Raw genomic sequence first — 10889 nt, 5'->3', positions numbered from 1 at the left:
CGGCGTGCCTTCCGTCGGGGCGTCGGGGGCGTCGATTCGCTCGACGGCTGACGAAGCGCGGCCTCCCGTCTGGCCTTGACGGCTCCGCCTTCCCCTCCGTTGGCGGGGGAGAGAACGGAGCGAGCCCGAAAATAGCTCTTCCACCACGCGGGGAAGACGTCGTCGATTCCGCCGCCGGCGGGCGGGTTGTCGGCCGCCATTGTCGTGGTCGCACGGCGGTGGAAGAAGTATCATGTCGTAGCTGTCGTCGAAGGACATGAACTCTAGAGCCCCGAAACGAAGCACCGTCCCGGGCCGGAGAGGTTGCTGGAGACTGCCCATCTGGAGCTTGACGGGGAGCTATTCGTCAGCACGCAGCAGGCCCCTACCTGGCGCGCCAACTGTCGGCGTTTCGAGACAGGGGGGTCCCTAAGCCGACGAGTGAGTGTGCTGCGTGCCCCAGCCCAGATGGGTCGAGCGCGTGGGCGAGCGCGGAGGGGGGAGAGGCGAGGCGGCCGGAGCCGAGCGTGAGAGAGGTGGAAGTCCCGCGGCCTTCGTGTTCGTCCCGCGCCCAGGTCGGGTGCGCTTGCAGTAGGGGGGTTACAAGCGTCCACGCGGGTGAGGGAAGCGAGCGGCCCCAAGAGAGCGCCTGTCCCGTCCTCGGTCCCGCGCGGCCAACCTTCTCTGAGAAGGCCCTGGTCCTTCCTTTTATAGTCGTAAGGAGAGGATCCAGGTGTACAATGGGGATGTAGCAGAGTGCTACGTGTCCAGCGGAGAGAGAGCTAGCGCCCTAGGTACATGCCAATGTGGCAGCCGGAGAGGTCTTGGCACCTTGCTGGCGTGATGTCGTGGCTGTCGGAGGTGCGACGGTGCCTGGCGGAGGGACAGCTGTTGGAGCGGTCGAGTCCCTGCTGACGTCGCCCTGCTTCCGTAAGAGAGCTGGGGGCCGCCGTCGTCATAGAGTTTGTGGAGCGTCATCATTGCCCATCCGGCGGAGCTGGCCGGATGGGACGCCGGTCTTGTCCTTCGTGACTTGAGTCGATTCGGGGTAGGATGATGATGGCGCTTCCTGTTGACGTGGCGGGTCTGTGCCCTAGGCAGGGTGACGTGGGGGCACCTCCGAAGCCGAGGTTGAGACTGTCCTCTGTTGCCGAGGCCGAGCCCGAGCCATGGGGTCGGGCGAGGCGGAAGTCGTTCGGCCGAGGGCAGGGCGGAGTCCGAGCCCGGGGGTCGGGCGAGGCGGAGTTTCGTCGTCTTCCGGGTCTTAGCCCGAGTCCGAGCCCTGGGGTCGGGCGGAGCGGAGTTCGCCGTCTTCCGGGTCTTAGCCCGAGTCCGAGCCCTGGGGTCGGGCGGAGCGGAGTTCGCCGTCTTCCGGGTCTTAGCCCGAGTCTGAGCCCTGGGGTCGGGCGGAGCGGAGTTCGCCGTCTTCCGGGTCTTTGCCCGAGTCCGAGCCCTGGGGTCGGGCGGAGCGGAGTTCGCCGTCTTCCGGGTCTTTGCCCGAGTCCGAGCCCTGGGGTCGGGCGGAGCGGAGTTCGTCGTGGCGCCCTTGGCAAGGCCTGATTGCCTGTCAGACTCACTCTCGGCTCTGCCGGGGGCGCGTGTCAGGATAGAGGTGTCAGGCCACCTTTGCGTTAAATGCCCCTGCAGTTTGGTCAGTCTGTGTGGTGATTTAGTCAAGGTTGCTTCTGAGCGAAGCCAAGACCTTGGGCAAGCCGGTGATGTGTCCGCCATAAAAAGGGGGCCTCGGGCGAGACGGAAGTCTCTCGAGGTCGGCTGCCTTCGGCCGAGGCTAGGCTCGGGTGAAGCGTGATCGAGTCACTCGTGTGGACTGATCCCTGACTTAATCGTGCCCATCAGGCCTTTGCAGCTTTATGCTGATGGGGGTTACCAGCTGAGAATTAGGCGTCTTGAGGGTACCCCTAATTATGGTCCCCGACACCTGTAGAATCCAGCCTATGTATATATAGGCATATTTACTGCCCAACCAACCAATGAAATATTAAATTATACATGAGTTAGAATGTGGCCAAAATCCTAGGCCCCCTACTAGTTGTTGTGGGGTATAACTCGCACGCATGAAAAATTGGAAAGGACAAGTGGACAACCCTAGCTAGCTACCTACCTTGTTGTTTGGTCACCAGTTTAAGGGGGTGTTTAGTTTGATGAATTACTCTATCTAAGTTGATGTGGTGCATCATGAGTTTATTTTTCAAATTTGGTGGAATGAACTCATTTCTTATATTTTATACATTAATACTAACTAACTATGAGGAATGATGTGATAATAGATCAACTTATTTTATTCCACAAATCAAACAAAAAAAAGTGAGAAATGAGAAAATGATAGACTAATTTATTTCTCAAATCAAATACCCTATTAGAGAATTGTGTGTTTTGTCCACGTGAAAACACGGAAGCTAAGTGCTGGCTTGGCAACCATATATAGTCGCTAGAGATTTATCATTGCCATGGTATCACTATCACATGCGTTAAATGTTTGCTCGATTCGACGTTGGATGCATGATTTCATATGTCAAAAATATTACTAGACGACGTACTGCCAATACGTTTTTTACTAATAACGGAAATTCGGTTAGTTCTATAGTCCCCTCATTGCAGCCAGTATTACCCCTGTTAGTGCTGGCTTGGCAGCTCCGCTCAGAAATCCAAAACGATCGAATTCAATTCATTCCTTCCTACCTGTAATGTAAACTATAATCCCCACAGTAACCAATCGCAAATATATAAAAATATATACCATACGTGACATGTATCAGACATAGAAAGGATAGAAAATAGTTTCTAGATTCACTCGTATTCGTAGACGTGTTTGGCCTAGATAATTTGAGCTGTATAGTGTGTGTGCCCTGTGCCTTGAATCTCACTCAGGGCTGATTTGGTGAACAATGAAGAGGAGGAATTTGAATAGCAAAAGGATTCCTTCCTATGGCCTCCCTTTATTTTCTTGGTCACCAAAACAGCCCTCAAGTTGTCAAGAAAAAATGTGCAAACTTTAGACATCAAAACAAACATGACAAGCGTACCCATTTCAAATGGCAGGCACTTTCACCAATCCTTAATGGTATCAACACCACACCATAATGCAGATTATTCCTGTTGCAAATTCTGCTACACGAAAATAATTTTCTGACAGAAATGCTAAGTGTTCTCGTGAAGAATGCAATTTGTGGCCAAACTTTTTTTCCATACATGAAAAACAAGCTCTATACAAGGCAGCATATTGCACAGTATGTCTTCAAGGATACGCTCGAATTTCCTGAGGGTTTATACTGACAACCGCACAAGCTTCTCGATTTCTTTGATAATTAAATCTCTCTCCTCATCAAGCTGTTCATCTTCACCTGTGAAATGGGACACGTTATTAGCGCTCCAATGCGCATCACTCAGAAATCTTAACATCGAGTTCCAACCATGATATCTGGTTACTCTATTACTAGCATCAATTGTTTGGTCACAGAATAGGGCTAGGGTTAAGTTGTAAGTATACAATACAGCAGTAGTACCTTTGCTTGTGGGGAGATTGTGGAGTAGCTTCAACACTTCTCTGTGATTCTCAACCAAAACCTGAATAATCTCACGAGGCTTGTTTGGATTGGCAACAAATACCTGCATCCATGCGGCGAAAATAAACCTCCAGAACCAGAAAGATGGTAACGGCGTAGTGCTCACACAAAGCTATGATGGATTGAAAACAACAGCCAGTCCAACCCAAGCAGCAAGGCATGATCGAGTGTGAAGCCACTGAAAAGGTAAACATATGAAACTTTCCAGCGTGAAACTGAAACTTGTTACCTTAAAAATGTGGAAGGCACATATCCTGATATTTTTGCTTGAATCCTACAAAAGACATCAGTTAGTATAGGCATTAACAAAGGATGCACATAGGCGTCAAAAGATGGGCACTAGTTATGAAGAGAGAAACGAATTATCTATGACTAATCTGTGCTGTTTTCATCACCCAGTTGTCCTAAAAGAAGAAAATGTGTAGCACTTGTTTCTTGCAAGTGTGTATATTTGAACTACTTTAGTATTAGAAACTAAGAAAACTGCTCGGATCCTTACTGTTAGGGTATAGCCAGCAAAACGTGCATGTGACTGTGCAAAACACTGTTTGTACTATAGACTGCATTGTTCACATAGTGTAGTTTGAAATAAGAGATGAGGATGAGTAAACTGATGGAGATAACCTTAGAGTCAAGAAGACTGGCATCCAAGCAGTACATGAATAGCTCGGAGAAATAAAATGATAGTGTTGAAAATGAATAATGGTGCTATGCATTTTAGCTATGAACAGAAAGCCATTTAGATCTGGATGGCTAGGTCTCTGGAGTCACTAAAGAACAATTGCAACAGTATAGTTTTATACGTATACCTTAGCCTCTCAGGATGACCTTTGCTTGGCAAGATATATAAAAGCCAGTAAAAGATACCAGAGCCTCTCATGTATCATGGTAGTAACATCCACCGTTCATTTCACTAGATAAAAAAGGGCAGACACAGTGCCAGAGGCTCCCACTCCCACATGAGCAGGATCTAGAGAAGGGATAAACCGTGACAAGCCTTTCCCCGGCAAATACGGAGAGACTGCTTTGAACCCGTAAAGCCGTAACCTGGTGAGTCAATGACACAGCTCTCACCACTGCCCTAGACCTGCCCTTCATCATTATTTTCACTAGAAAATGGCACTATAATGTCATAAGTCATAACTACTACTAAAAGGGAAAATCAAGAAACACAAGAAATGAGAAGGGTGATCAATATCATTGCTGATTCGTTTAAATATAAGCAAGGAATTTTATAACTAATACTCTAATACCTTTAGCAGGCCCATCATAATGTTTAAGTAATGAACTTCCAAAATGTAACGCTTCATTATTTGAGCATTTGGGGCCTCCAACAGAAACTCTGAAAGAAACTGGCATGCAGCAAAGTGAATTTAAGCATCATGTTAATTTTAGTACTCTACAAGAATTAGCAATTTAAATAGTCTAACCTTCACTGATTGTCTTCGTGTCACATAATTAGTTGAAGATAAAAGTTTTGTGTAGAGTCCAAAAAACTGCACATGCATACAATGGATCATTGCTTGAAAATTTTAATAGTACAACAGAACAATTATTACTTAAAAGTCTAATCAACGTATGCAAAAGGTGGCATGGAGGAAGGTACAAAATACAAGGAACAGGGTGGAGGAAAACTATTTGTACACTTATTTAATTGGAAGGAACATTAAAATTATGGATTACATTTATTCAACAGAAAAGTATCATTCGGCTGACCTGTTCATAATGTGAGCTCAGAAATTCAGAGACGGCATCTTCATGTTTGGTTAGCAAATCCTGCAAACATATTGGCAATAGAGAACATCAATCTTGAAGAAGCAAACATAAAGCCAAATTTTTATTTTAAAAATCAAATTGACAACATTAGATTTACCTTGAAAGTGTTCAGAGCATCAGATGCAATATCGAAGTTTGACAATTCAACATACTGGAAAAACAACTCGAAGCTGCTTGACTCCAATATATATCTGAAAGAGCACTACAAAATCAAATGTATGAAAAATTAATCATTTGCAGAATTAATTAAATCATCTATTTGTTTGTTTGCTTTAGTTTTATTGCAAAAATCTAATAGCTGCAGACTGCAGAGTTCATTTGCATGTCTGCTTCTTTTGGTGATTGTATTATGTACTATATGTCTATATCTGTCCATGCATGCAACTACAGAGGGCCAGAGGTTCTAAAAAGGGTTAATTAGAAATATGCCACTCCAGTTTTGAAAAGTTAGAAACTATTTCATTTTCATGTCAAAATGAACTAACCATCTGATTTTGCAAAAGTAGAGCGACATGTGTACAATTAATCCTTCTAAAAACATACATGTCAGACAAAGGCATATATGCTGGAAAATGTATACTATTGCAGAGCCACTAAGAAACAAAAAATATAGTTAAACGAAAATTTCCAAGCCTTACTTTGCAAGTGTAGGATATTTTATGCATTCTCGCAACATGTTCCCACAATTCAACGCGACTTCCAAGTTCTTATAGCTGGTAGAACATAGTTAAATCAATCAAGCACAAGAGTATTACAATGGCATATACTATAGGAGCAGTTCATAAACAAACAAACAAAAATTATGCAAGTGGTAAAAGTATCACACATACTAAAGGTGCATTTCATAAACAAACACACAATATAATACAACTATGCAAGTATAAGTGGTGAAAATAAAAAGCTACATGTAGCAATCAGACATCTATATATTTCTGCAATTGCATTCCCACCAAGAAATGAATCAGCATGCTCAAATTGGTTGTGTTCGAATTCATAAATTGAGGGATAGGCCTTACCAAACAACAAGGAAATCCAAAAGATCAAAATGATTTTCAATATACTGGACACAACAATAGCTTTCATCAACCTTCTGTCTCAACAAAATACACCAGCAGTGGACAAGATCCTTTCTAGCCTGCAACATAGAACCAAAAAGGCTAATAACTGAGTGAAAAAAAGGTTATTGCATTCAATTCGTGAATGTAGCATACCTCCCAACCCAATGAAGGAAGATTCTGAACAAAGAGGGAAAGAACACCCTCCTTGCAAATCTCAAGGGCTATCTGCAAAACCTGCTCTTGATTTGGTTCCACTTCTCCATCGCCAGCAAGCGTATGCCTCAATGTAAGTATGTTTTTCTCAGCATCCTCGAGAGCCTAACAGCTCACACACAAATTCATGAGCAACATGCCTTTTGTACCATGGTGTTCAGTGTGCACAAGAATTCTATACGGGCACAACACATCAATCAGAGAACAACTAAAACAGTAAATTAAATAAGTAAACAGGTTCTAGTTTAAAGCAGGCTCAGCATACATCTCTATTTCTATGCGAACAGTGTTAAAAAGAAGAAAATGAGTAAATGACAGAAGTGCAGATTCAGAAGTGATCTGGCTCTTGTAGTTGTTGTATGTCAAAGCTCAATGCTATATTGCTATGTGCAAACAGATCCCAACTGCTAACTTATACTGTTATACATTTGATGAACAAGTAAGAAAAAGTGTCCTCTTGATGTCATCACTGTTTTAAGGGCGTCGCCTAGGCGTCCAGGCGATGGTCCAACGCCTAGGCATCCAGGCTGCAGTTGAACGTCTTGTCTCGCCATACTTTTTCCGCTCCTTTTCTATCTAATTAGTTTATGTTTGTTCTAATTATAAAACAAACAAGAACAAATCTTTTATTTTTGCAGGCCAATCGCTCTTTTGACTTTGGAATACAGTCTCTTTATCAATATACTGTTTCTTTTACACATTCAATTCATAACATCTCTTTTCAATCCATAATCAAGAATAATTAGGATTTCTAAAAAAAGTAAAGGGTCCATTCATAGGAAAACCTAACCTTTCCCCACATTAGGCACTAATCTATTTTTAACGTCTAATTAGATCGGGGAATCCTTCCAATTAACCAATTAAGAAGTTAAGCTCGTTGCTTTTTTTTATTTTACCAGAATTAGAGCCAGGCTCTATCCATAAAAACCATGGGTGTCATAATTAATAACTTGATAACTACATCTAACAAATGAGTGAAATCTGCTTAATCAGTGTATGTTTGTATAGCTATCGCAAAAAAAGTACCTTTGTATACGTATAGACCAAACTTCCTTCACACAAGGTAGAAACAAACTGTCAGGTTAAGTTACCTTTTTCGATTTAATTCACCTCAGCATGCCTTTACCGCCACCAGCATGGAGGGGGAAAATGTGCAATCCAGTGAGAATTGCAACCCCACGGACCCCATTACAACCCACAAGTCAGTAATTTTCTGAAACATTAATGCTAAAAAGACAAAATTGAGCGACATTCTAAAGAGACAGACGAACCACCGAAAACCACCCTGACAGTTAACAAACTATCAGGCAATGCCCCGCCAATACCAGCAGAATCTCTACTTCTGGTTGGTTGCGAAGCAACATTCGTCAACTACCAGAGAACTGGAGTACTACTGTCAGTCTGTCACCAAGATCAGGGAGTCTACAAAAATAACGCGACGGATCCAGGGTACTCCGCACTAAGTCCACAAACAAAGCAACTCAAAATCGTTGACAACACCCAAGGCGACCCGGTTGGGGTGGACAAGACGCTAGCGGGGACCCTGCACGCGCGGATCGGGCGGGCCACGGAGCGGATGAGAATGCGGGAGCGACATGCTGGAGAGCCGCGCATATACCTTGGCGCCGGTCTTGGTGTCGAGGGCAACGAGGGAGTCCTTGAGGGAGCGCGCGATCTCCTGCGGCAACGGGCGCTGCCGCGATGCGGCCCGGAAGAAGAAGGACATCTCGCCGCTGGCAGGCGAAACCCAGATGGATCGGGGAGCGACCAATTATTGCTACAGTCTGTCAGTTTCGTCGGCTCGTAACCTGACGACGACGACTTCAACTTCCCGTTTCTAACCGGTGGTCGCGTAAACTTCCTGTTGTGTAGCAGGATTACAATTTCGTTTTATATTTTCTAAAAACCGTTTTGTTGACCAAAATTTGACTATTATATTTTTAAATTCAAAATCAGAATACACCAAAAATCGGACCTATTTTTTGTCTCGCTTAGCACCGAGAACGAGAAATTTCACCAGATTTCAGTACTTACCGTGTGTAGTACTCCCTTGTAGTACTCCCTCCGTTCTACAATATTATTTGGTTTATTTGTTTATTTTTATATCCATATTAAAATGGATGATAATGAATATAGACACATATATAAAGCACATTCATTAAATATTATTTATCAAATATTGTATGAATTCATTGACATTCTAAAGCGATTACTATTTATGTGTTTTATTCTTTTCTATTTATGTGTTCTTCCTTTTTATTTCAAATTCAAATTGTACTTTGAATTTAGGTCTGAGTTTCATCTTCAAAAATAAATGCACAAATAAAAGTACTCCCACATGAATATGATTTTTTTAGTTTATTTTATTTATTATACTATTTAAACAAATGATTTTAAATATGAAATTCATACACGCTAAAATAGAGAATATGTATTTTAAGAATTAAAATCTCTAGTTTATAAAATCCTTTTGAGAATAATTATAAATGTCTATTTCAGCACAGGGATAACTAAATTCATATAGGGGTACTTTTATTAAATCTTTTATTAGAACTATATTTGTTTTAAGAGAGGTTAACTTCAAGAATAAGGTAAGTATGATGTTTAATTCAAAAGGAAATCTCTGGAGAACTTTTTTTAGTTTCCAAAATAGGATTTTGGGTGCTACAAATTCTACTTTTCCAACTTAAACCTGTCTCAAAATTTCGAGTACAAAGGTACAAATGCAAGAACTCCTTCATGAGGTGCATAATTCTACATCTATTTATTTTGTTATTTGGCTAGCTTAATTCTATTCAATTGGACATTCAATTTTGAATGAGAATCCCAATAATATCCAAAGGTTTCAAAAATCCCTAAAACACTACCTTAAATTAATCAATTTATTTATTTCATCATCATCATTATTTTTTCTACCAATTTTAGGCCTTACATAATATAAGGAATAAAGTTATCCATCCAAATTTTAAGGAATGTATTCATGATGCATCAACTCATTTTAGATGGAGTGTTTCGTGAAACCAAACACCCCTATTAGGGTTTGTTCGGTTTGAAGGGGTTTGAGGAGGATTGGAGGGGATTAAATCCCCCTCTATACAAGCCCCCTCAATCCACCCCTAACCGAACAAGCCCTTAGTATTCTCATTCCCTCCAAAACAGTGCACTCAAGAACGCATCCAGCCAAATCAGGCTTCCTTTTGCACATTCCCAGTGTTTTTCTTTGTGTTTTTTTATTGTTTCCTTTTCAACAAAGACAAAGCTGTGCTTTTCTCGTCGTCCTCTTTTTCCTTTATTCCTCTTTCACCTTCACTTTGGCTAGCTGCTGCTCACGTGATCAGCCAAGGCATTTTCCCTCCCCTCCCCTCTCAAATGGCGCTTTCATCGTTCCGTTTTCATCATATGCTGTGTTACGGAAAGAAGATCGCCTAGTTTTCATTCTAACCAACGAAAAGAGCTCTCCGCTTTTCATCTGTTGTGCAACTTCCCTCCTGGTTCCTTGACATGATGCTCGCTCACTCGTGCACTTCAATGGCAACTCCTTTTTCCACTCCACCTTTTCCCTTCTTTGCAACTGCTGCTCTGCTTGCTTGCTTATAAGCACGCACATTCTGCTGTCATATCCGTTGCTTGGTGTCCAAAGCAAGAGCCTCCAACAAGCTAGCTGGTAGCATGCACGAGCAACTAAACTTTCCTAGCCGGTTCATCTCTGCTCGCCTGAGCTAACAATCTCGCTTCCTACTCCGCTATTGCGCATTAATTGCAGGTTAAACCAAACCGAGCTCGCCATGGGTCTCCAGCGGAAGATTCTGGGAAAGAGAACCATCCGGCAGGTGTCTGAAGAAGAAGAAGATGTTAGCATTCCGCAGCTGGTGGAGCTGCGGCCGCTGAAGCTGAAGCGGTCTTACTCCCACGGCGGCGACGAGGACGAAGAAGGTCCACGGCAGCTCTCGCCGCTGTCGTCGGCGACGGCGAGTGGCGCTGGAACCGAACGCCCCCCGCGCTGCCCGCCGGCGCCGAAGAAGCCGAGGCTGCTGCTAGGGTGTAGCCTGGACGGGTTCAAGGTGCTGCGCGTGATGGACCTGCGTTGCTTCCTGCGCCGATGAGCCAAGTGACATGCATGTAGCTTTTGAGTTTCGGCTGCAGCATCCCCGTTACAGTGTCCCAACTCCCAGAGATGTGTACTATGCTCTGCTCTGTCGAGACCTTCATCTAGCTAATGTACAAGTGTGAGTGTCGATATTCATAGCTTTGCATGCACACACATATATGCATCTATCTA

At 43.6% G+C, this 10889-nt stretch overlaps 2 protein-coding genes across 2 annotated transcripts; one reads left to right on the top strand and one right to left on the bottom strand.

Moving 5' to 3' along the window:
- Nucleotides 1-3031: 3031 nt before the first annotated feature.
- On the bottom strand, nt 3032-8449 carry LOC100283172 (protein Mo25). The gene is made up of 11 exons (NM_001156074.2): nt 8229-8449; nt 6551-6715; nt 6356-6474; nt 5978-6052; nt 5437-5530; nt 5280-5339; nt 4994-5059; nt 4817-4915; nt 3793-3837; nt 3504-3606; nt 3032-3341 (listed from the first exon to the last, which is right to left on the bottom strand). The coding sequence occupies exons 1-11, from the start codon at nt 8334-8336 to the stop codon at nt 3265-3267; spliced, it is 1011 nt and encodes a 336-aa protein (NP_001149546.2). The 5' UTR covers nt 8337-8449; the 3' UTR covers nt 3032-3264.
- Nucleotides 8450-10035: 1586 nt separating this feature from the next.
- Nucleotides 10036-10806, top strand: LOC100275021 (uncharacterized). Its single transcript, NM_001149232.2, has 2 exons — nt 10036-10274; nt 10374-10806. The coding sequence occupies exon 2, from the start codon at nt 10396-10398 to the stop codon at nt 10711-10713; it is 318 nt and encodes a 105-aa protein (NP_001142704.2). The 5' UTR covers nt 10036-10274; nt 10374-10395; the 3' UTR covers nt 10714-10806.
- Nucleotides 10807-10889: the final 83 nt, after the last annotated feature.

This window comes from Zea mays, chromosome 2 (genome assembly GCF_902167145.1).
Source record: "Zea mays cultivar B73 chromosome 2, Zm-B73-REFERENCE-NAM-5.0, whole genome shotgun sequence".
NCBI lineage: Eukaryota > Viridiplantae > Streptophyta > Magnoliopsida > Poales > Poaceae > Zea > Zea mays.
This window is presented reverse-complemented; position numbering and strand designations above follow the sequence as displayed.